The sequence below is a fragment of the Vespa mandarinia genome, chromosome 1, assembly GCF_050613455.1.
Source record: "Vespa mandarinia isolate Hongniang chromosome 1, ASM5061345v1, whole genome shotgun sequence".
NCBI classification, from domain to species: domain Eukaryota; kingdom Metazoa; phylum Arthropoda; class Insecta; order Hymenoptera; family Vespidae; genus Vespa; species Vespa mandarinia.
The window spans coordinates 4,808,757-4,835,656 of NC_140810.1; the positions used below are offsets into that span (position 1 = coordinate 4,808,757).

General features: G+C 35.6%; 2 protein-coding genes across 2 annotated transcripts in view; both read left to right on the forward strand.

Annotated features, from left to right (window-relative positions):
• LOC118444870 (neural cell adhesion molecule 2) overlaps positions 1–12,185 on the forward strand; it is a 194,150-nt gene extending 181,965 nt beyond the window's left edge. The window contains exon 16 of the transcript XR_014982324.1: positions 12,091–12,185. The gene's annotated coding sequence lies outside the window, so the exon portion shown is untranslated. The remainder of the gene's footprint in view (positions 1–12,090) is intronic.
• Positions 12,186–12,216: 31 nt separating this feature from the next.
• On the forward strand, positions 12,217–18,195 carry LOC118444865 (dynein axonemal intermediate chain 3). Its single transcript, XM_085663499.1, has 12 exons — positions 12,217–12,406; positions 12,529–12,722; positions 12,811–13,239; positions 13,464–13,784; positions 13,929–14,177; positions 14,325–14,483; positions 14,595–14,926; positions 15,671–15,987; positions 16,058–16,292; positions 17,037–17,337; positions 17,417–17,599; positions 17,776–18,195. Exons 1-12 carry the CDS (start codon positions 12,217–12,219, stop codon positions 18,154–18,156), a joined length of 3,291 nt encoding a protein of 1,096 aa, XP_085519625.1. The 3' UTR covers positions 18,157–18,195.
• The last annotated feature ends 8,705 nt before the right edge of the window (positions 18,196–26,900 follow it).

The window sequence follows — 26,900 nt, forward strand, 5'->3', positions numbered from 1 at the left end:
TGAGAAAATGTATACGTTATTCCGACATAATAACTATGTATCATTCTAGATATCGTCGTTGTAAATAAAATATTCTATTCCTATTATAAAGGAAATATAAATAGTATACCTATATACAAATTAATTTCATTTTCATATCTCTTTCGTTAAAATAATTATTTATAAAAGTTAATTCCTTTATTTTCTATTTATAAAGTAAAAACTTACATTTTTTATTTATAAACGATAAATAAATTTCATCTATTTCTAATTTACTCTTTATGCGTTTCATATAGAAAATGTTAAAACAATATTATTTTGTATATTTTAGATACCATTAAAAAAAGAAATTCTATAAGGGATATAAATACAAAAAAAAAAAAAAATGAATTCATAAAACGGAAATTCGTAAAGCTGGAACGACTTGTATCTATACGTAATGATTCTCGATTCAATGCGAGCTTTTGTCGGAATCGAAAATGGCATTTTAATGGTACGTTCCTTCGCTCTTCAGGAACTTCATTTATCGTTAAAATAAAAATCGTTCGATGGATTTTACATATTTCATTTCTTTTTCTTTTTCTCCTTTTTTCTTCTTTTGCCTAACGTCACGTGTCAGAATGAAACGTGACGATTAATGATTAAGTTTACAGTTCTTTCCGAAAATCGTCATTTTCACAAATTTCTAAAACTATTCACTGAGGCTAAACTATCATCGGAGATATTCAGGAGTGAGCTAAAGTTCAATTACCGTACTGAATCGAGTTCTCTAGAAAAGTTCTATCGATATAAAGCGAGTCGCCAACGCGATACGATCGAAACTTTCGAACAAGATAAGTTTTCTGCGAGTATAGATACAAGTGGAAAAGGGAGAGAATGGTATGCGAAGGAACGGAGAAAAAGGAGAAGGGTTGGAGAAAAAGGAGGACAGGATAGCCTTCGCTTATAGAACGTGTGCGAAGGGCTATATCGACTTTGGTAATACCAGGGAATCGTGGCGTATCTTGGCTCCCTTTCCGCACCCTTTCGTCCTATCTTTTCTTCTTCCTAGCCCGTCCTAGAGTCCTATCCTGCCACGGCCAAGCGGATGGCCGCCTCGAGAAATTAAACTTACCCGCTATCCAATAGCTTTCTTTCCAGTTTAAAAGCCACCAAGGAAAAGAAGAAAACGGATTGCTTGTCTTCGAAATTGTCTCGAACATCTTTCCTTGGTTCCAGTTAGTCCTCGCTTCATATGTCACGTTCTTCTTCAGAAGAGAACGTGTTTCTTCGACAACGTAAATCGTCGTAGGAAAATACACAAAACTTTCAACGATCTTCCTTGTCCGTCCTTAAAATCTCTTTACCTTTATCTTTACCTTTACCTTTACTTTTACATTTCTCTTTTCTCTTCTCTTTTTTCTTTTTTTCTTATTTTTCCTCCTTCTTGGTTTTCCTTTATCGTTATTCTCTCTACCGTACGCTTCCCTTTCGGCACTTTTCATCAAAGATTTGTAATGGAACATTATTATGTGGAATATATCAGAGCTCCTCGCGACCTTATCCTCCTCGTTATAAGTCAAGAATACCGAGAAGAACGTTCGTTCTCTTCTTGGCCGGAATTCTGAATTTCATCTTTCACGTCTTACGAGCAATGCATTTCTTGAGGATTCGATCGGTTTTATTCTTATTTTAGGGTAACCCCTCGCTTCATGTTCCGGCATGTTATCACGATAGATCCTCTTGGCATCTTGCCATCGTTCGTGGAACATTGCACCGCTCTATCATACTCCATGCGGCTGGTAACGTTCACTTCCGAAAACCGCGAACACTCTCTCTCTCTCTCTCTCTCTCTCTCTTTCTCTCTCTCTCTCTTGCCCTATTCCCCGTCTCTCTTCCTTTCTATATCTTTTTCTTTCTCTATCAATCAACTTTTCTGTCTTTTGCACGTAGTATACTATTCTTGAATAAAGGTAGAAAAGAAAGAATGATTTCTTTTTTTTTGCAAAACATTTCGAATCTAAACGCGATACGCTCATCTGCCTCTCTTGTCTTTTGTTCACTACGAGAATTCGAAGGAAAATACCGAAAGCGGTGCTCGTTCGAGGACACTCGAAAAAGCCGATAGTACTGCAGATGATTCCAATAGCTCAAACCTACGGCATTGACCATCGGCGAGAAATGTTGAAGTATCTACGCTATGCATCGATCAATTCGAAAGTCGCCGACGTTGCTCATAGTGAGGCAACGTTTTTCTAATTCAGCTTGAGTACCGTATATCTACGTACGTTGTACTTTTATATGTAGAGTATATATATATATATATATATATATATATATATGTATGTATGTGTGTTTGTTTGTATACAAATACATTTGTACTTTGGTCCCAATATGCGTAGCTCACACTCGGAATGTTTATTTAACAAAGTATCGCCTCTGTGGTCATCCATCATCATAGATACGCCAAGTAGATTAGTCTACCGGCGAGGGATGGCAATGTACTTTACCAAGCAATCTTCTCTATTTGCCTACTTTCGAGAGTGTGCGGATCGTAATGTACAAAGTAAAACGTTCGGCATCATTTGATCCAAGTCAACAAAAAAAGAAAAAAAAAAGAGAGAAAAAGAAAGAGAGAGAGAGAGAGAGAGAGAGAGAGAGAGAAAACGCCAACGATCGCTCAGCTATTTTATATTCTCTAAAGAGATATCGCCGAGCTTATAAACGTCCTCTGTAATTAATTACCTGAGCGATGACGACGGGAACAATTTATTCGATCGCCGCGTCCGACGCTCGTTGACCAACCGCGATATTTCACGAAATAAATATAAACTTGAATGATTTTCACGTTCTCTCCCCTATAGATATACGTACGCGCGCGCGCTCGTACTACAAATACAACACACACAAACACACAGTTCCCTTCTTTCCACATCGCTTGTAATTGTCAAGTAGTATTCTCTTACGACGGATCTGTGGAACTGAGTACTTACATATCGCTTTTCTTCCGCCACTTTTGTTCTCCCCATTTTTATTGTCCCATTAGACGAATAAAAATATAGCGTTTTACAAGGTAGGGCAATAACTTTGATCACTTTGAATATCTACGTCATTTTTAGAGATATGGAAAAACTTTGTTAACAATAGTCGTACGGTACGGAGAGTGTCATAATATTGCGATAATAATTTTTTTTTGCATCGTCGACATGTACGAAAAACATAAAGTTCAATTATGTTCTATTAAATAGAATCATGTATTTTTGATTACATTGATCGACGTAGCTAAACATGATTTATGATGTAGCTAGCTCATATAATATGTAGCTAGACATGGCTATTAATAATGTAGAAGAAAATCTTGTTTCTTTAATAAAAAAAAAAGTAATTTGTTTATAATTAATTAATTTACATAATTTTAAAAATCAATCACAATCTGAATTTTTGATCGGCAAAATAAAATGGATTTTCTTAGGAATTCAAAATAAGATGGATTCTTTTTCGTAAGAATTAGTTTATAATAAACAATTTGTAATAATTTGTTAATTAATTATTAACAATACGGTGAAAAAAAAAGAAAAACATTTATCCTATAAAATGATGTTTGAAACAAATCTTTATGATACTTAGTTCTGAAGATATTCCCATGTATGTAAATGGAGACGTAGTTATTAATAATGTATAAAACATTGTTTCTTTAGTAAAAAAGTACTTTGTTTATAATTTATTAATTTACATAATTTTACAAATCTTTATCAATCTGAATTTTTGCTTGACAAAATAAGATGAATTTACTTCATAAGAATTTGTTTATAAGAAATTATTTATAACAATTTGTTAATTCATTATTAATAATACGCTGAAAAAAAAATAAAAGAAATTCTGCCCTTTAAAATGATGTTTGATTTAAATTTCTACGGTTATTAGTTCCGCAGATATTTCCATATAAACAAAAAAACGTGGTTTCTGATAATATAAAAAAAAATTGTTTATTTAATAAAAAAAATAATTTATTTATAATTTATTAATTTAGATAATTTTAAAAATCAGTTGCAATTTGAATTTTTGTTTAGCAAAATGAAATGAATTTACTTTGTGAGAATTTGTTTGTAACATTTTGTTTATAACAATTTGTTAATTAATTATTAACAATACACTGAAAAAAAAAATAAAGAAAATTTTGCCCTTTAAAATGGTGTTTGAATTGTATCTTTACGACGTTTAGTTGAAGAAATATTGCCATGTAAATGAAGACGTTTACGTTGACCTACTAACCAATATAATTTCATTCAATTTAACGATGACATACTGAACTATATAAATTCCAAGAATTTACGCAATGGATAAGCTACTACTATTATACTATTACTACGAACAGCTGTTCTCTATGAATTGTGAATGGAAATCTTTCGAAGTCGATATCTCCGGAACGAAAAGTCATAGAGACTTGAAACAAAAAGCATTTTCAAGTGCAATTTATTCTCTATTTATATTTAAATATTGCAATAATATTGATATAATAAAATCAATTTTGTTAATAATACTTTAAATCGAATATTTTCTTTTCTTTCGTAATAAAAACATATAATTACAATGAAATCATTACAATTTTTATTATAATAATGTAAATTATATTTTGTCTATTTTAAATAACGATTAGAAAAAATATAAACGGTCGTCTATGTATGAAGTTGATAGATCGAAACCTCGAAAAACTTTTCTTTCATAACTTACTTATTACTATTATTTATTTACTATTGCTTTTACTATATTTTTTAATATTTGATTATTTTTAATAGTATCTACGTACAAGAAAAATTATTATTACCATATAATCGCCCTCTCTATATCATATCATAGACATTTGTAAACAAAATTTCGTCATATTTAAAAAAAAAAAAAACAAACAAAGATAATTAAGGTATAATAGCAATATCGAAGATATTTTTTTATTCCTCATCATCTTCAAATATTGTTAATGTTAATTTTCCAAAAGCTATTTTGCAAGTTTACGGTACAATTCCTGAAACGTAGTAATTATTAATAATTATGAATTAACGCATTTAACGAAGCCATGTTAATTCCGAAGACATTAAATAAATCGAAATATATCTGATATAGTAGTGATAATTAATATTGCTCTGAGATATATACAGACATATATATATTTTTTATATCTATGTATATGTGTGTGTGTGTGTGTGTGCGCGCGCGCGCACATGTAGAAAGAGATAAAAAGAGAAATAAAATAAAAAGGTTCTAGAATCCAAAGAGTGTACGAACGCAAGCTGGAAGACACTGCGATTCGCCAAAAGAGATTCCATTTCCGTTTTCTACCTCGAGCCTACGCATAGACGGAAAAGATCCATGAGGAATAAAGAAAGCACCCAAGCGTATACATTTTACATCCATTACGAGCTACGCTTTTTCCCACTTTTCAGTCTCCTGCTACCATCCGGAAGAAGATTGCTGCTTGTCATCTCCCTACGGTTGAAGGGAAAGCAAAAATACCCACGAATACTTGAAATTCCAAAGAACGAATAAGTATAGATAGATTTTTATTAACAGCCATATGTCATAATATAATAAAATTAACAAAACAATTTATGCAATCAGTTTAACAGACAGAGAACCTATATATTTTGTCTAATAATGAATGAAATAAATACGAAAGGATCAAACAAGAGATTTCTATCGTTTACGTAATTCATCCTATATATATATATACACTATATATATATATATATATATATATATACATGGGCGAGTATTTCATACTAATTTACTTCGTAAATTATATTCCTACTTCAGTGTATTAAGTCGACGAATAAAACGCACGAAACCCTTAAAACATGTTCGTTGTATATCTTGAACAAACAAGAAGTGCTAGTGTAGGACTGTTCGACATGAATCAGACCGTATAACCTCTCAAGAACAAACATTTTTGACCGGAATTTAAAGTTTTGCGAGATGTTATAATATGAGAAACATCTCGTCGACGTATTCCCACGAAATAAGTGTGTACCTTTCGAACAACGTCTTTCCTCTTCTATCTTTACCCTTTGCTCCATCTCTCTCTCTCTCTCTCTCTCTCTCTCTCTTTTTCTTTTTCTAAAGTACTTCATGTTATTTCGTATCTCGAACAAAGTACCATGATCGTGATTTATGCAAGAAAATGCAGCAAACCTTCTCACTACAGGAAGGTACTTTATTTTCTAAGAGAACATCTTACCTTCAAAGAAGAGAGAGAGAGAGAGAGAGAGAGAGAGAGGAGGAAGGAGATGTTCATGATTATTCTGTATTTTCTAAAAATACGATATTTGCAAGTAATAATGAAGAAAACTAACGATACTTTTAAACGGAATTATAACAAAGTTAATAATGAATGTACCTTTCCATTGATACTTCCGTTGTTATAAATATTATATAGGAGAATAAAACATAAAGAAAGAGAAAGAGAAAGAGAGAGAGAGAGAGAGAGAGAGAGAAGGAAAGAAGGGAAATAAAGAGTAGTCGTAAAGAAAGTGACAAAAGAGCTATAAAAGTCATGTTCAATCGAGCATCTCAATGTCCTTTTATCAAAGAGTAGGTATCCATCGATCGAGTTAGATAATAATCCTTTCTGTCCTAGTTTGAGGTTGACGTAAAACGACATGGCGAGTAAGCGAAAGTGAATTAAATCCTTCGAGCGAATATCGTTCGTACGTTCTCGTTGATAGTGTTTGAGGTTAGCCTTTGTAGCAATTATCGGAAGCGATAGCGGAAAAATGGAAGAAAGGGAGAACGTGCGAGAAATGATGGGTGAAAGGTGAAAAGCGACACGAGTATCGTGACGAAGTGTAAAAGGTGAAAATCGCTCGTACTGTAGCATCGCGGCAAAGTGTCTGTGAGTTTTTTTTGATAAAAGTAAAAAAGTTCGGCTTCGCTTAATGAACGTCACGGCTGATTGACATTTAATTCTCGCAAGAATTTCTCTCCTTTGAGAGTCACGGAGTGAATGAGAGAATGAAAGAGAGAAAGAGAAAAAAAGAGAAAGAGAGAAAGAGGGAGGGAGAAAGAGAGAGAGAGAGAGAGAGTGAGAGAGAGAAAAGAAAGAGAGAATGGGAAACGGGAAGAAGTGGGGGCTAAGAGAATGAGGATCGAACGGGGGTGTACGACGTGGCAAAAAGCTAATTGCACCTCCGTTCAGCCCCTTTCACCGAGTTACGGCTGGCTGGCGCATTCGATAATTAAAATCACTTTTTGGAGTTTGGAATTTGATCGAAGTAGGTATGATCCGAGACGAGTGGAACTTCTCCGATCATTTTTTCCTTCTACTCGAGTACGCTACCTCACACCATCTCGGGATAAAATCCATTTCCATTTCCATATATTAGAGTATTAGAGGATGGTTAAAGCGACTCAGTGAAAGAAGGCGAATCGACGGAGTACCTACGTCCCGTCGTTCGCGCAACTGCCTTCAATTACACTTGATATCGTTCCCGTTCGTTCTCTCTCGCGTGTTGCGACGCCCATCGACTTTGATTTGTCGTCACGCAAAGCCGATCGCTTCGTTTCGCTCGCTTACACGCCCGCAATTTCTTTGGCGAATAGAGAGAGAGAGAGAGAGAGAGAGAGAAAGAGAACGGAAGAGGGAGAGTGAGAGAAAGAGAAAAAGAGAAATAGAGAAAGAGAGAGACGAAACGGCTCTCGCGAGTTAGCTGCTAGAGTGCATACTCGTGCGAACTATTACCCTTCCCTACGTTACTCCCTATCTAGCACCTTTCGACACGCGCGTTTATCGATTGTAAAGCCGATATATTCGCTCGTCCGAAAGCAAATCGCCTTTATCGTCTTCTGACCTATCTTCTCTATAATGTCCTCCTTTTCCTCTCTCTCCCTCTCTCTATGCCGTCTTGAAATCGTACGGATATTGGAGGATGAGCGACATAGCAAATCCTTGAATCATTATGCGTCATCAATCTATACGATCGCAAATTCTCAAATTTAATTGAATCTTTTACGACGTGAAATATAAACTCGCGGAATCGTTTAAATCAATTCTTCGTGTGATTTCGAATCTTCATATGAGAGAAGATGAGAGAACTGAAAAGACAAAGTAGGTTAGATGAAAGTGCATCGTGTAAGCTTTAACGATAACTAAGGAGTAAGACCGACGACGCGAAACCGGCGAACGTGACCCTAGACATAGGTACAACGCGAAAGCGACAGGTGCACCATCGACGTTAATCGTTATTACACGTATAAGCTACCATAAGGGTTCTTGCTTGATCGCCTTTATCCCTACTTGCCTTTACCTCCTACCTCCTACGCGTTTCATCGTCGGGACATGACTCGAATACTCACGGAAGATCTTCGCTTGCTTTACTGGAAAGAGAATCTGAAGAAATATCTATGTTTCTTTTTTCTTTTCTTTTTTCTTTTTCTTTCTTTTCTTGTTTGTTTTCTTTTTTTTTTTTTTGGCGATTCATCCGAAAAAGGATACAAACGATTCAGCTTATCTTCCCTTCCTTTTCGTTTTTATTTCTCGTCGTTGAATTAAAAAGAAAGTTTACTTTTCCCAATTGTTTCCTCAATAACAAAGTAAAACAATAAATATAATTCACACGTAAGCAATCATTCGAATCTATTAGTCGCCCAACTGATAGAACAGTAGAGAACACATTAACGGATCAAAAAGATAATATCCCTTGTAACTGCATAATAGATTTAGCTAATATAGAACGTTCACTAACATAAAACCAACTGTGAATAATTTAAAATTACTTTCTATGCCATTGTATCACGTCAGTCTAAATTATTTATAATTTTTAACGCGAGAATCGATTTTAATGTATTCAATAATTAACAAAAAAAAAAAAAGAAAAAAAAAAGAAAGAAAGAAAAAAAATGTAAAACGTAAATTTCACGAAGAATAGTCGAAATTAATTGATCAAGAAAAATCGACTGTTTACTCCTTTTTTATTCATAGCACGACAAAGGCAACGAATTTTATCTTACCTTATTTGGTTTGACATAACACTTATTAGTACACCAATAAAATAGATTTTCTTTGAGATATTATTACGTTCATGAGCTGAGCTTCCGTGATACTTTACTTGAGAACGAATGAACGTCTCTTCTTGGAGGAAGGATCGATCGATCGCTTCGCATCTACCTGCAGGCGGATTAATTGCGGTAACGTGAGAAGCTGGCAATTTCGAAGCGCGGAACGAAATAAGGGTAGCTAAAGGAGAAAGAGAAAGAGAAAGAGAGAGAGAGAGAGAGAGAGAGAAAAAGAGAGAAAGTGAGAGAAAGAGAGAACAAAAAAATGTCGTGAAATTACTCGAGCCGTAGGAGGAAAAAAGGATCCGGTTACTAACGAGATCGCGGCCAGTCTCGCGTTAACGAAAGAAGGAAAGAGGAAATTGAGCGATGACCGAAAAGTCGAGTGAGAGTTGAGATAAAAAGCAAAAGGATAGATTGATAGATAGATAGAAACATGAATACGTACTTATATGTGTGTGTGTGTGTGTGTGTATTAAAGTATATACTCTGCTACTATATTATAGTACATACCAACCTATATAGATAAATAGTGGAATGAACAAGGGATCATGAAGTCAGAATGAGAGAGAAAAAGAAAGAAAAAAAGAAAGAGACAGACGTGAAGGGATAATGTAAAAGCAGGAAATGATGAGATTCTAGACAAAAATAATATAGTAATGATGGTAGGAAAATGAAAGCATACTGATTATCGAATAACTCAGAAATCTTTCTCGATGTTAAACGTATTATATTTTCTATGACTGCTATCACGTCATCGGATAGAACGATAACAGAATAATTTGGGTGGGGTTTTTATTTCGTTTAGTCGCTAAAAGAAATAAAGAAAAAATTGGTGTTTCTCATCTGGATAATAGTAAGCTGATAAGTAATTAGAAAGATATAAAGATACAAATATCGCAGATCTAGAAATTCATGTGCGTTAGTATATATTATACATCATGACTATACATCGACTATGATTTATAAGACAGGTTACAAGGTATAGGAGGGAAAGGGAAAAGGCAAAGTGCATGTTCTCGTGGGATACCGCGATGATTTAATTGAGCATGCCACGCGTGGCTGTGTCCAATCAGCTAACTGATCAGCGAGAAGCAGAACGAGTATGTGCAGAGTAGTTAGGAAACGCGTATGTAGTCGGATCGGTAGTCACCTGGCGATACGACGTGCCGATCGCCATCGTCGTATAATCCCAACGTCGTCCTCCAGCAGGCAGCGCTTAGTTAATTGAAAATTAACCAACCGTCCGTCCATCTCTGCAGGACCTCCACTCTCTAATCACGACTACCCTACGTGCACGCTCTCTCGTTAACCCGATATGCTGCAAGCATGGTACCAGCCGCGAATCAGCGTACCCGAGCTTGCAAACTCGCGAACGTACAACACTATATGCCTATTGATCTATACATACTCGATTTTAGAGAGAAACGATTTCACGAATTTGACATGAAAGAACACTTTTATATCTGTCTTCCGTCCAATCGATATAATTTCATTAACTTTCATTCCTCTCTCCCAAAAAATACCATTAATCCGTATAGAAATAAATAAATGTATAGATAACTTTTTCTCTGGCTATCTATTAGAGAGGTAAATTTAAGGAAAGTTGGGAAACTGATTGTGACGTTTCACCGATATTAGAGCAGAAACAATAACAAAGTTCGTATCTTTATATCTCAACTCAACGAACGGACGAAGGCTTTCCATAGTTCTTAGCTTTCACGTGGATAAGTAAGATTCAAGAGAAACTCCTAAATTTAACGAACCACCAAGTGGAAATCGGTTTCTCCGATGAGATAACGCTTCTTTTTTTTTCTTTTTTTTTTTTTCTTTTTTTTTTCTTTAGATAAAAAGTATATATAAATATCGTGATCACGAGAGGCCATACATTTTACTCCGTATTTATTTTATCGAGTATGATTTATTTGAATACGAATCAATCCGGGAACGATGTTAATTCGAAAGAGAAACTATGTTGGTTCGAAAATAAAGAAAGGGGAAAAAAAAAGTCGATTTTAATATCCATCGCCCCTTATGACGATCCACAAGCAAATCGCAGAGAGAAAGTGAATGAAGTCTATGGCAAAATAAAAAATTCTAAATTATTCGCAATGCGTTAGCGATAGACGCAACGGAGAAACTAAATTAGCCGTTCTTTCATAAAACTCGTAAAAAAGTTTCACTCGAAAGTTTAACGTGGTATTTTACATCTCAGCTACTGGACTAACACAATAAAAAGTTTTTCGTCTCCCGCTCGAATATAACTCCAATTCGTATCTCACGATGTATTTTACCGTGGGATCGCGATCCGGCATTCGTGCGAATAAACGAATGGAATACGCCCGGAGATAGGAAGGTTGAAAATATCTTTTCCGAAATGTACGTGAACCAGTCTTCTCCATAACTTATATCCACTCGTATTCTCCTCTTTCTTCTCCCAAGAGTGCGGGAGAAGTGGAATATCAAAATATAATATAGTAAAATATAATATGCTACTTTTTCATCCTTTAAGATTTACAGAATTATTACTTCTTCGAAATATCCGTGATATAGTTATTATAAAGGAGAACGATCGATGATGATGGGCCCGTATGATAAAGAATAAGAACGATAAACGTCTCATTGATGAGAGTAGACCGATAAGGACCGAGAAAAGAGCAGAGACTTCGTAATAGGAGAGGGTTAGATTAGAGGTCAGATGAAGCAAGACCGAAATTACCTCGACTAGCCGTATTCACTTCCCGCTGTACTTCCATCTTTTCATCCCATTCCCTTTACCTCCTCATCTTCGTACACACATATCGTATATCTCCGAGTTCATACACCCTTTTCCTCTACGCTCGAGTTCCTAACAGAAGAGCGACACGGCCAACAGAGTATCATTGCTACGGCCGCCGTCGCTGGCAACGCAGCTCACGGTGAAATTAGTTTTCAGGATTATTTCGCAACGGGAGTCCTTAACGATAGTCCCTTACCCCGCTTACCTCGTATTTTCCCTCTAAATCGTTATCTCTTCATCTCCAACGCGTGTCCATGCATTTCCATAACCTTTCGGGAGGATTGTGAATTTTAAATCTCTCTTTTTCACAGGAAGAATCTCGATAAATACTCGAGAATGGCTCGAGAACTCGAAACGTCATTTGTTTATCCTATTTTTCGAGATACTCACCGAGAATTCATATATTAAAGTCATGCGATACGTCATTGATAATTATTATGGAAGAATCTGATGAAAGAGAAACCGACGATCGTCGACAAAATGACGAATACAATTACGACGATAAAGAACGAGAAAAGGAAGAAGATACGAAGGAAAACGATGAAAAAGAAAAAGAAGTAGTAGTAATAGTAGAAAAAGGAGAAGAAGAAGAAGAAGAAGAAGCAGAAGAAATGTATGTAGTGGAAGGTGAAATGAAAATTGACGAGGAAGAGTACGAGGAAATAGAAGGTGATTGATCTTTGATAGTTCTCGATCATCTCGTTTGGCCGTTTAATTTTCTCCATTCGTATCGTTTCTACGAAATATAGATAAGGATTGGGAAGAGAAAGCGAAAAAAATAATTAGTATAGATCTCGCCGATGATTTTCCCGAACGAAGTAAAACCATATACGAGTTAGATTCCTATGAAGCCAGTGGCCCTTCATTTTATGATATCTTACAACTTGGTAAAATAGATGAAGTCCCATCAAAACAACAAGAAATTCATTATTCCACGTCTATGGTTAAATATTAATTTATTGATTGAGATAAAATATAACTTCTCCTTAGGAAAGAAATATTCTTTTTTTTTTTTTTAATCTAATCTTTAGGGTGCTGGTGTAGCAAGGATCGATTTATCTCCTTCAATTCAACAAACGATCGGTTGCGTCATCGGTGAGAATGTCACTACGGAATATCCATGGGTATGGGTACAAAAGGAAACCATCGAAGACGATCTCCATCTTCACTCTGAGAGCAGTGAGTTCTTGTCGATGAAGAACGAGATCCTTGAGTATCCTGAAAGGAGAATGCTGATCGGTTACGCCCCTTCTGTCACCGAGGAGGGCCAATTTTACATTTGTCTAAGCATCGAGGCAAAGGAAACCGTATTGCAGCAAATTCAAATTCAGAGGCGGAGTCATGAGATTCGCGTGAGGAACGCCGTTTACAAGCAGCCAGGCAAGTGGAAGGATCTAGGAAGTGGCAAGGAGGTCGACGAGAACGTTATCAAGAATCAAAGGCCCCAAATCGAGATTGAGGTATATCACCTTACATGAAAATGTACTTACGCTTTTTCTCCATTATAGTTTCTCTTACAAATCTATGTAATAATTGAGCAATGTTATCCCATTGCTCAGATTTATTGCAAGAGATTAAATGGTCATACGGAAAGAGAGAAATGAAAGAAGAGAAAGAGAAAGAGGGAGAGAGAGGGAGAGAGAGAGAGAGAGTATTAAATCGTATTATCACGTACGATAAACAGGTCGTATCTACGGCGAATTTGCTCAACGTGCCAATGAATCTGGTAGACAGGAGAGCGGACGATCAAAGGGACGGATACATCGACTTGCTGCCATATCGGCAGACATTCGAGAACGTGTCACGAAGCACGATAAGCAGGCCCACGCAAGTGACGCCCAGCATCAAGGACAACGACGCCCAGACCCCGCCTTCAATACCCGTAAATTCCTGGTTTCAATACCAATATGAGTACAAGCCGATCGATATATCCGCCTTTACAGAAGAAGATATCGAGAATCTCACGAGATTTCTACGACGTTATACCGACATTATATGCGATCAGGTTTGCACTTTAATATCCGTCTAAATATCCTTTATAAATATCTACTTGAATGATTTTTATCTTCCTTTAGTTATGATTATTTTTCTTTTTTTTTTTTTATTTTTTTTTTTTTTTGTAAAACATACAAACTATTCATCGAAATAGGTGCAAATGAACGCGACGTGGGATATTTATGCGGACGATTATACAAATCTTGCGCAGTACGAAAGAGATACGAAAGCACCGATACCAGTAGAATACAGAGAATATCAAAGTTTTTACAGCAAACTTCAAACGAAGAACAAGGTCATTAATGATCTATCTTGGCATCCTTTGTGGACTGGTATCGCTTGCGTGACCTATACTCATTACGGCAATTCAGAATACTTTTTGGGTCAAGAAGTGTACGAAGAGGTAAATAATAATATTAACAGTCATTTAGATAGTGATTTGGATCTAAAGGGCGCATATTAATTACAATAAATTTAAAAATATAGAAAAATAATCGTATTACAACGTTATAATTGTACGATCGTGCTTTCTTTTTTTGTCGTTTTATAGGTCCTCAGAGATTGTGAAGGTGATAATTTAGCATTAGTGTGGTCCTTCAATGATTGTTTGAGTCCGAAGTTGGTCCTGGAATGCCCAAGGGAGATCAAGTCAATCTCCATTTGTCCTTTAGATGGTAGGATCATCATTGGTGGTTGTGCGAACGGTCAGGTAAGCATTATATTCGAAACGATCAGGTATCGAGGTAAGAGAATTTATTCGTTACGAGAGTCATAAGAAGAAGGCACGAATAGCAAAACACTTTATGGTATTTCCGTTCAGATCGCCATTTGGTCCTTACCGGATAATATTGAAAGCATAGAAGCGATAATAGATCCCACTTCCATTCAAGTGAAATATAAAATTACTCTACGGTCTCTGATAACGTGGATGAAAGATACCCTTAAATCGTCGATCTTAAGACCGGTAGCAATGTCCTCATTGCAATACAGCCAGAAAGCTGCTATAACCAAAATAACTTGGATACCGTCTTACTACAAGGTCGAGAAGAACGGTAGAATCACATCTTTGGAGAACGATACGACCTTCGAAAATCTTTCCATGCAATTCATTACCTGTAGCATGGATGGAACCATTGCCTTTTGGGATCTCAAGTTAGTATTCACAATGTTTGCGTATTATCACCGATCGAAAATATTACGATACCAACCTTTTCGTTATATGCTAAAATTCAATCTTGATAATCGCAATCGATGAATGCGATTACTCTGATCATTCTCCTTCGTTTACCTCGAAGCTTCTCCGAGTAAAGCTCTTACGAGCTTTAGCATTCTGTTCCGTTCGTCTTCCAAGCTCGTTTAAAGTCTTTCATCCTTCCGAGTGACTACGTCAGCGGCAAGCGAACTCATTAAAGAGCCGCAGGGTCAACTCGATGTTAGATAACGTGAGCTACGACCTGAGCTGCCAATTGATAACCACGAGCGAGAATTACACCAACCGTCTGCCGGGAGCGAAGTTAGTGACTTTGAATGTTCGTCCACGCCCCCTGAGGAACTTGTCGCGAGCTAAACGGCCAAGAGAAACGTCTGCATCCTCTGGCCGATCCTAACCGGCCATTCTCCGCGATCACCCACCACTTTCCATCTTCGCTTCTCATCCCTCTTCGAGAAACTCTCGACTCTGCCGAACTCTAATGGCCCTAGTAACTCCGTCGTATATCCACCATTCCTCGTGCACTCTCACTAACATTACGTACATTCGAAAATTGATGGATAGGTCCTCCTTTCTAATCATCGATTGCTCGTCAAATCGCATATCGAATTCCTTTACCTCCTTCCTATGATTGAATCCTAACATTCTCCATACACGGGTCTAATTAAAACGCAATCTGTTTGAAGGGAAAACATACCGAGAAAGGAGGAAACTAAGAAAGTAAATCAAAAAAAAGCATATCCTCCTATATTGATGGAATCTGTTTCACCCTTTCGATCGTTCGATCGTATTTGGAAACCATATTACATACTTTTCATTCAATATCCAAACGAAAGTCGTTATCCGATGTTAAGCACGTTCACCACGTACTTTCCGAAATTAAAGAAAGACGAAGCATTTCCAGTTATGAAGATGGATATTTCAACAAGACGATGCTTTAAATTCATATTGGAGAAACCCGATTATATAATGGAACCGGAAATTTTTATTGGCACAGTCGAAGGTAGACTCACTTTTATCATATCACATTTGATATTATTGTCAAATAAACGACGGATTATCGAAATTCACAGGTTACGTCGGACTTATTACTTGGGAGGGATTCGAAAACCTTTCAGACGTTAACAGTTTGACTAATCGAGAAAAATGCAAATGGAAGTGGATAAAGCGTATACACGATGGGCCGGTTACGCACATGGCGAGATCCGAGTTTCACAAGAATATCGTTGCTACCATAGGCGGACGTATTTTTGCTGTTTGGAGAGAGGACTTTGGAGAGCCGGTTATTTGGAAAAAATCGGAACTGCGGTAAGCGACGAAAAATCCAATATCGCTGCTTTTTAGTTCACCTACTCAACCCTCTCTATTCTTGTTTGTTATCACGTTCGTTATCATATTCATTATCACATCGATGGATCGGCTTAAATACATATAGACTCGGATATAGACATATACATATATCGCGATATGATGAAAGAAAATGTAGGTCATCGATCGACTAGAAATAGATTACTTGTCTAGGAGAAACGTCGATATAGAATCGAGAAGTGACAGTATGAATATACGTAAACATACATACGTGCCATAATGGGCTGCGTTTCATCCGTAGTAAAAATAACGAGCAGCTCGTACGATAAATTGCCGCAATGCACAGCATGTAATTGCCGCAGTAGCGTTTCGTATTGCTGCGCAAGCACCTCGCTCGTTTTGGATGCATCGCCTGTATGTAGTTTTCGCTAGTGGAAACCGAACTTTCGGTATGATCTGCATGACAATACAGCCATAACTTACGGTTACAACACGAGCACCAACACCGCTTCGTTAATGAAAGCTATTTTCGATAGAGCCCCTACCTTTCGACGTTGTTACACACATATACATCGTTTGGTCCAAGATCTCTTCATCGCCTGAAGCTCGGCTGGTTCTTGTTGCGGATATAAAATACGAGCGTATAAAACGACGTTACGTTTATAAAATAAAATGAAACTTTACGTATTTAAATTACTTTCCGTAGACTTATTCTATGAAATATAAAGTTTCATTTTTATTTAGTTACTCGGGTTGCTGCTGGACCAACATCCGTCCAACGATTTTACTTTTGGCGCGATTAGACGGATCCATAGAAATTTGGGACTTCATCGTCAAGAGTCAAGAACCGACTATTACGCAAAGCGTGTCTGGCCATATAATTATGGGCGTTTATATACATGAATTACCCTTGGACCCACAGTGCATAGCAATCTGCGACTATAATGGTACTCTGAGGATATTCACCGCCCCTCCAATATTACTGACGTTCGACGTTAGCAATATTAAATGGATGCAAGATTATGTCGATCAGCAAGTCGATAGAGTAAACCGTTTATTTATCTTTTATTATCAATTTCCATTTCTATACGAAGTTAATACAAACGTACGCTTTATCCGAGCAGATATCTAAATTTAAAAACTGGCAAGATGCTTGGAATATAAAGAACTTTGAAAGGATCCATAAGAAAAAGAAATTAGACGAGAAGGAAGTAGAAGAGAAACGTTTAGAAGCAAAAATAAAGCATCAAGAAGAAATGGCCGAGATATTAAGGAAAGCCAAAGAAGAAGAAAAGACAAAAAGAAAAGTATGCTATAACTATCGAGCACTCTTACAAAAGAAAAAAATTAATGGAGATCAGTATTGCGATCGAGTTTATTAATCGCTATTGACTTTCGTTCTTTAGAATGATTTTTCTTTTAGTTAGATAGATTCTTTGATATTCGATCGAGTTAAAATAATATCTCGATTGGAATATTTCAGAAACGGAAGCCTTGGCAATTTATAGAAGAAACTAAAGAACGTTGGCGTGAGATGGAAATGAAACGCATGCAAATAACTGTCCTCGAGAAGAAAGGTCTCAGGAGGGACGTTCTTGAGAGACAACGAGCGCCAATTTTAAAATTACGCCAAGAAGCTCAGAGAAAAGATAGAAAAATTCGCAAGATTCTGCAAGAACGAGACCAGATTTTCAAGGAGACCATAACTTTTCTCTTTCCGGAGCAGGAAATCAATCATAAATCGGACGATCGCGATCAAATATCCTTGCCTTACATCATCCCGAAGCCCTTAAAAGATACAAAATTAACGACTGAAATCCCTATCGAGAAATCTAAGGTTCAAGAAGAGGTGAAAATGAAATAGAATTCATTACGATACGATTAGACGATTTCTTGAAGTAAACTCACGACTACTTAATCGTATTTCTTAGTTTAATTATAAAAAAAAAGAAAAAAAAGAAAAGAAAATCTTTAGAAAGATCATTTGTCTTTCAAACTTAATCTTATGAAAAAAAAAAAAAGAAAGAAAAAGAAAAATAAATTTATTCCGTTGGCAGGCACAACGAATAATTGAGGAATATCACGCAGTCGAACAAGAAGCTTTGGAAAAAATGTTATATCAAGAATTTCGCCACGTGTTCGATTGGCCAACCGTTTTAAAGAAAGCGAGACAACGAAAGCACAGTATTTATATATAAAAATATCAATGAATACAATTTCCAATGGTATGAATTATAACGTGATGAAGATGGTAATGCAATTTTTCTCTCATCCAAAGTATAAGGTTAGAAAATTCATTAGAAACTATTTGAAACTCATGAGATAGTTCAAAACTCAAAAAAAAAAATAAAATATATAAACTCAACCAGATTCTTTCATACATAGGTATACATACAAATGTGAATATAGTGAATTTATAATAAACGTCGTTATTAGAAAACGTAACGAAGTTATAAGATCTCTGACAATACGATTGACTATTGTTTCTCATATTTCAATATCAAGTTTTTATTAGATATTTGGTATTATAAAGTATCAAATATCATGTCAGCGAAGTATCTGCGTAATCAACTTAATTACGTAAAGAGCAACGATAAACGAGAAGCGATGAATCGACCGGCGAAAAGGACCAAAGCTGATGATGATGCAACTTCGGAGGAAAGAAATGAGAAAGACAGGGAATGAAAGAGAGAAAGAAAGAAAGAGAGAGAGAGAGAGAGAGAGAGAGAGAGAGAGAGAGCAAAATGTCTGGAGAGAAGTCAGACAGACGATGAAAAAGGAAAAGGAAAGAGGGAGGAAGATAGTCGACGCTCGACGATTTTTCATAATTAAAGCGGATTAAAACTCGCAGCGGCTTGCACGTAAATGAATTTGAAATTTCGAACTAGCAACGACGATCCAGCACTTTTTTCTTTTCATCTTCTCCCACTTTTTTCTTTCTCTCTCTCTCTCTTTCTTTCTCTATCTCTCTCTTCCTTTCTTCCTTATATCTTTTCATGCGTACGTGCACGCGAGCGCAAGAAGAAGGAGTCACAAGGGGTGGACCACAGAAACGGAGCCAAAGCAACTTGCTCCCCCGATCTCCCTGTGTGTGCTCTCTTCTTCGTCCTTTATTTCCCAAGAGCAACATACTCTAGCTTCTGATTTTATCCAACTCGACGTCCGCTCCTTCATCCGTGCGACGTTTCTAGCTACGCCGAAATGCAAAACGATCACGTTGACGTACGATCCACGTTTACAAGATTACACTCCCTATTCGTTATGACCCGAAGAAACGCCGCAAAGATTCTTCTCTTGCTCCAGGGACAAGCTGAAAAACCGTAGCGATCCTTTTGCCCCTTGGCGAACGTTTTTATTAATACGCGGTTCATCCTTTCTAAATTAAATTCGTATTTTCTTTGTCTACTTGTAAATATAAAAGAATCATTTTTCTTTTTTCTAAATCGTTATCCGACTTTTTTTTTTTTTTTTTATATATATATATATATAAATATATGTTTTTCTTTTTTTTTATTTTTTTCTTTTTTTTTTTCTTTTAGAATTTAGAATTATCATAATATATTTCATTCGGTACCATAAATAAAACCAAATGTATTCTCTATTAATAAGAATTCTTACGTCACTTGTTACATCTAGTAGTTTTGATTTAACGTATTTTACTTTGGGAAACGTGTATATTAATTTACTTACATTGAAATCGTAGTATCGTCAAAGAAACCTTTGGCTTTGCATACGTACAACTGCTCTTAACTACTCCACTCCTCTGATGCTCGTTAGAGGCGTATAACCATTTCCAAAGCTCTTTTCGTATAGTGCATGTCTTGCACGTTGGACCTACGAACAGAATATACCATTTTCTCGTTCCCTGTCATATCAGCCAGTTTTCAACTTACTGTAAAGGAAAACGAGAAAGATTCGGCGCTTTCACCTTCCTTCGAAAGCATACCACTCAGAGATTTTCATCGGTGTACTAGTTCGCGTGCTTAATTCTCTGAGTTCCCAGGGAAACACGCAACCTATATTATATATCGCTCATATATCTGTAAAAAGTTATGAAAACTTTGAGCTTACCGAATGATCGAAATATTAAAGTCCAAGACAACCAAAGGATGTCACAATGCGAAGGATCTTTTCAAGCGCGTGCTTGGAAAAAAGAAAAAAAAAAACAAAAAAAAAAAAGAAAAAAAAGAAAAAAAGAAAAACAAGAAAAAAATATAAATCAAGAGTTTAACTTATAATTATATAAATAATAACCTAACTTCGTTCCAATTACATTACGACATAAGTCAGCGCTCTGAGGATCAAAGAAAACGTGACTTATATGAATCTGAATCGTTAGTAATAATAATCTTTACACAAGGATGACGTTTACAAATTGCCAGTCGCCTTTTGTTGTCTTGTTCCTTAAATGACGATTTATCGTAGACGATGAGGAGCGAGATAAAGCGTTTCGTTCTTTTCGTTCTCTTCGATAAAAAAAAAAAAAAAAAAAAGAAAAAGAGACAAACAAAAAAACAAAACGAACAGGAGAAACATAGATAAAGTTAATTGTCCTTCGTGTCGAGCCGTTTCATGTGCTACATTCTTATTACTATGTATCGCGCGTAAGGGAGCGAACGAGGTGGATTACTGATCAACCAACGTAAGTACAACGGACGGATCCTGTTCGACGACAGGAAGCGGCTTAAGGGAGATTTGTTCTTGCCACGTTTATCGTGACTTTTTGTGCGCTTCACGTGTTGGGATAGTAGAACCATTTAATCGACCGATCGATCGTTCTTTCTCTCGTATCTCCTCAATCACCGTAACTCATCATCGAACCTTATTGACAATCGTCTTATTTATACGGAAAAATAACTTCATAAATAAAATCGAACGATGAATCGCGAGACATATTTTAGATAAGTCGTACGTACATATTTTTTATTCTTCTATCTCTATCTCTCTCTCTCTCTCTCTCTCTCTCTCTCTCTCTCTATCTCTCTCTCTCTCTCTCTCTCTCTCTTTCTCTTTATAGATATTGTTTGATTTACCACATTAAAGCCGTAAAGAATGCTTTCGATATCAACGATGTACGTATTGTATATGCAGCAAGTATTTCAAAGCAGATAACTTATTGTATGTACGCACGAAATATGTCCAATGGCGGATTTAGCCTTCAAGTGATCCGAAGCGTTACAAATTTCTGGGACCCCATTAAAATAAATCAATTCTATGTAATATACATATATATATATATATATATATATATATATATATATATATATTCTTGTTTCAACCATTCATGCAAATGATGAAGTGAGAATATGTACATATGTCACAAAATCGATTATAGTCGAAAATATAGAAATAAAAATTATATTTAGATGTTATATTAAATTTAAATTTATTAAATAAAAATTAATTATATAACATTAATTTATATCGTCGTTGCATCTATTCTCTTACGTTACGATCATCCTCCACCATTTGTGCATAAATCTACAATTGAATTTTTTTTTTTTTTTTTTTTTCTTTATTCTTTTCGTCATCATTCTCTAGCTATTACCACATTTTCCTCTATATACAATACAAATATCCATATTTTAGTTTTATCCCTTCGTTAGCGTAGCTTAAACAATTTCTACGCAATCCGTTGGTCCGTAGTGAAATACGAAGTTTATTAGTCGAAGCGAGTAAACGAAGAATTATCGAAGCGAAAGTCTATCGGCCAAGTAAATCGGCAATCCACCAACGATCACTGCAAAACTCGATGATTTTTACAACGGATTTTAGTATCTGACCACTCTGGCCATGTTAGTAATCGATACACCATCGGTCACCGTAACGATTTAACGACCGTCGTTATCACTCGTGCCTGTAGCCGATATCGTGGAAAAGCCCTTTACCGTTAGGTACACGCATTGGCCATGATTTCGAACAACACTGATCCGCGGATTCCACTGAGATTGATCGCTAAAATTACAAGTCTGGCGACAGAAATCGTGTCATCCTATCTCGTTTCCTCCTCCTCCATTTCTGCCCTATTCATACTGTCTCTCTCTCTCTCTCTCTCTCTCTCTCTCTCTCTCTGTCTCCTTACCTCTCTCTCTCTCTCTCTATCTCTCTCTCTTTCTTTACCTCTTATCTTCTTAACATATCGCGTAGTAAATTATTAACGTTTGATCATGATTCCTAAGACGTACGAATAGAACCAACTTAGAAAACTTTCACTCTGCTTATACCCGAGGAAACAATGGGCATACACATATTTACTAAGTAGAACTCAACGATGCATCGGAAGCACAACATTAATTTCGAATTATATTAACGCAAGAAGCTGATTCATTCCGCGAGTTGTTCGTTCACTCGTATATCGGATGCGAGGCAAACAATGTGTAAGACGAGAGTACTGCATTACCGTAATATCTAACACTTCTGACGTATACAAATGATCTTTCACGCGCACGCTTTCTCGAAACATAACATGATTTTTGGAAAATAACACGATAGGAGCGCATGATCTAACGATTAAATGGCTCAATCTCTAAAACCGAAATATTTAACCTGACATGAAAATTTAATTAATACCATAAGAAGTTATCTAAATTATTCAACCAGTTTCTCTCTCATATATTTTATTCTTATATGAAATATTTATAAATTATATCAATATATTGATTGCAATTAAATAATTTATTGAAATATATTGTAAAATTTTACTTTTCAATATTAATATAAAGTTACATCTTTATGAAAATTCAATATCGTTACCTCGTCGCAGTTGCATCGACGAAAATTAAAATGTTTTTATAACATTTCTTTGGGCTCACGATCGGATAGCATGACAACAATTAATAGAATGCGATATCAAGTAACGTGAAAATTAATCAGCTGATACGAAGCTTTCTATATAATTAATGTATCCATTAATTATCCAAGTAGACGAACAAAAATAATAACGTATTCCATTCAACATCGAGAACTTTGATCGATAGAACGTTCAACCGCGTACAAGAATCGGATAATTAAAATTTATGTCCGATTTAATTACTCAATTTTCGAACGTTTTACTATGAAATGCCTATAAATTACGAGAGAAAATCAATTTAAAAGATATACGCCAGAAAATTATACTATTCCTAAAAAAAAAAAAATAAAGAAAAAAAAATAAAACAAAAAATAAAACAAAAACAATTATGAAAATACTTAATAAATAACAATTTCTTCATATAATATATGCAAAAATAAAGCTAATTATTAAATTAAATGAATATGAAAGGAAAAATTTATGGACTGCAAAGTAAAATATTTTCGAAAAAAACAAAAAGCAACGACAGCTGATTAATTAATGACATCTTATTTAACATGGTGATCAATATGGACCTGTTAACCGGTGATGGGAAATTAATTTAATTACAGAGATTTCATGTTTGTTCTAAAAAAAAAATAAATAAATCATTTATTTTTCACTCAAATACCTACGAAAAATATTACATGTCTCAATTCATTTCTATTTATTTAGCCAACATATTTATTAATTAATAGTTATTTAGTTGAAATTTTTTAAAATAAATAATCGGTATATATGAATATTTTGGTAGGTATAAATAATTATCAGAGTTGCGTCAGTATTGCGGCACTTATATTACATACTAATATTTTATTATAAATATTAACCATTTATTTATAAATGCTGGCTCAGTAAATTGCGACGATTGCAATTTTTCATTTTACAATTCAATAATTTATCCAAATTTTTCTGTCTCCATCCAAAACGTTTTATTTTTAATCAAAATAAATTTCATAGATTCACGTTCACCAATCGAATATCTTTCCGAGTTAACAGGCTTAAAAAGTGAATGTTCAAAGAGATCCGTACGAATCTACTATCTTCCCTTAATTAAAAATTTTCAAGAAATTCCATACGACTTACATAAATCTAAAAACCTTGTGAGCGTTTTCGAATACCTCGTTTAAAGACGGAAATGTGTTTATTACGATAGGATTTTAGATGGAAAAGATGGTAAAAGATATCAAGGAATTCTTAATGTTCGTGACATCCTCCAGGTCGTTTCTGCTTCTTTCCATTAACTTCGACGGTCTTCGTCTTTTTTGTAAGGCAATTTCTCTAGTTTCTCTTTACCTCTTTTCTACTCCTCTTCGTTATCCGTAATCTCATTTATTCAGTAAGTCGTAGAGGAAAGACGGGATAGATACGATGTTATCTTGGTTATCACGAAAGACGATCTACAAGAAAATGTCTCAAGGCCTCGACATTGCACACATTGACGTAATACGATAAAGTTTCGACAGTAAAATATCTCATCGATAGCCAACCGAAATCGACTTGGAACGAAGTAAATCCAGAGATTCGTTTCATTCAGAAGCTGGTGTTTATCAAAGTTCCGTAGCATTGTTCTCGATTGTGAGAAATGTTTCTCCGAGACTCACGAAACTCGGAAGTTACTCGACTAGCAAAGATCGTGTCTTCTCTCTCTCTCTCTCTTTGTCTCTCTCTCTCTCTGTCTCTCTCTCTCTCTGTCTCTTTCTCTTTAACAGAGAAACTAGTATTGAGTAATAATAGCTCGAAAACAAGGCTCCTTCGGCCACTCGAGGGTAACGTCACAGCTGTACTGTTGCCAGAGAAATAGGGGAGAGTGAATAGTATCTCATGCGGTCAACGTCTGGCATCGTTGAATTTCAAATCGTCTAGCGACTTTCCACATTCCCGATACGAATAAGTAGAAACACAAAGTGTTTGATGATAAAACCATTGAGAGAAAAAGAGAAATAAGGAAATCCTTATAGAACGGATGTATTCGTTAGTAACTTCAGACGTTTGTAAAACAATTCGAGCGTTTCCATTGCCTTACTCACGTTAAATGAATTAACAAATGTATTTGTCCAAACTAATTTCCTTTCATGACGCTTCTTCATTCGTCTTCTTCTTCTTCTTCTTCTTTTTCTTTTTCTTTTTCTTTTCCTTTTTCTTTTTCTTTTTCTTTTTCTTTTTCTTTTTCTTTTTCTTCTTCTTCTTCTTCTTCTTCTTTTTTGCATATACGTTACGTAAACGATCGTAACGATCCTCTTTAATGATTCGCTTCAAGAAACGAATATAATTGCATTGCTCCGTATCACCAAATAGAAAACATGAAAGGTAAGTCGTCGACGATTAGCTTTTCATCTATAGTCTCATCTTGAGAGAAAAGAAATGTAGAAAAGGAAAACGAACTTCTCTTTGCTAGTCTCCTTCTTCTCCCTTCACCCCTTACTGAAACGTTCAAAGAAAGACTCGTAGTCCTCTCTTACGTGCTTCCAGTTAAGACAGAATGAAGTAAGAACTCGTAAGAGTGGATCTCTACTCTTTCTTACGGTCCCATCGTTTTCTCTTCTTTTATCGTTTACTTCTGCTTTATTTGCTTTCGACGTAGTAAATAAATTTCCAGAGACGTTCCTATATATTGCAACTTTTCACCGCACAAAAAGGGATCTAAATCCCGGCGATACGATTTTGATAATATAATTTCATTAAAAAAGTATCTAACTATTTTTTCAATCATCGAATTAAATGTACCGAGTTTGTTCTCGTGCATTTATCGAACCGTGTGCTTTCGACTTTTAGCATGCGCGGTGTGCTCGTTTCTATCGAATTCTTTAACAAACCTCTACGATATGAAATATATATATATATATATATATATATACATATATGTATATATATTTGTTATATAAATATATATATATATATATGTACATATATTTGTTGTCATTAAACAAACAATGAAATATTTCATGATTGAATTAATACCATTGTATTTCCGTTTACAAAACGTTAATATATCTTGAATACAATTCTGACAATTGGTTCAACATATCATAATTAATCTACAGTCAATCTGTATCGAATGGTACGGCAGATAGGCGAATCCTAAAGAAACAATGGCATTTTCGGAATTGACGTGTACATCAAGAGTAGTACATAAATCTATATAGGTATACGTGTATACATTTGCGTGATGTGATGTGTGTATGTAGATATATTTCCTGTAGCCAAGGGCGACAGAAATCAGGAGAGTGTGTAGCAATTTATCGGTTACCTAAGCGGGATGGCTATCGGTTATCGCTAATCGACGATCGCTCGGCCTTATTCGATTACACGCTAATCACTGTTTCGACCCGATCGATTACCGTTAGCCTAGGCTTTACCGAATCTGTCTTCGTCGATATTCACTGGACCGAAGGAACTTACGAGGATGTTACCCTCCCTCTTTCCCTCCCACCTTTCCCTTTCCCGAAATTCGTTCTCCCTTCTTCAGGCGTTCGACTCGATCTTTCTTCGTAAAATCAATTCGCAGGATCGATATAGTTATCTTAGATCATATCGATAATCAATTCGTCGAAATAACAATGAATCATTGGAAAAAAAAAAGTATATCTATATCCTTGATTAAATTTTTCATTCGCGTATTCGAAGTATTTAGTTTTAGTTTCATCGGTGAACATTTTTCAAGATAAAAAGTAACGATGTTGTCACGACATACGTAGAATATTTTTCCGAGTGTCCTTTTCGAGAGTGGAATAGCAGCCACAGGATGATAAACAAGAGTAGAAAATAGTGGATGGTGA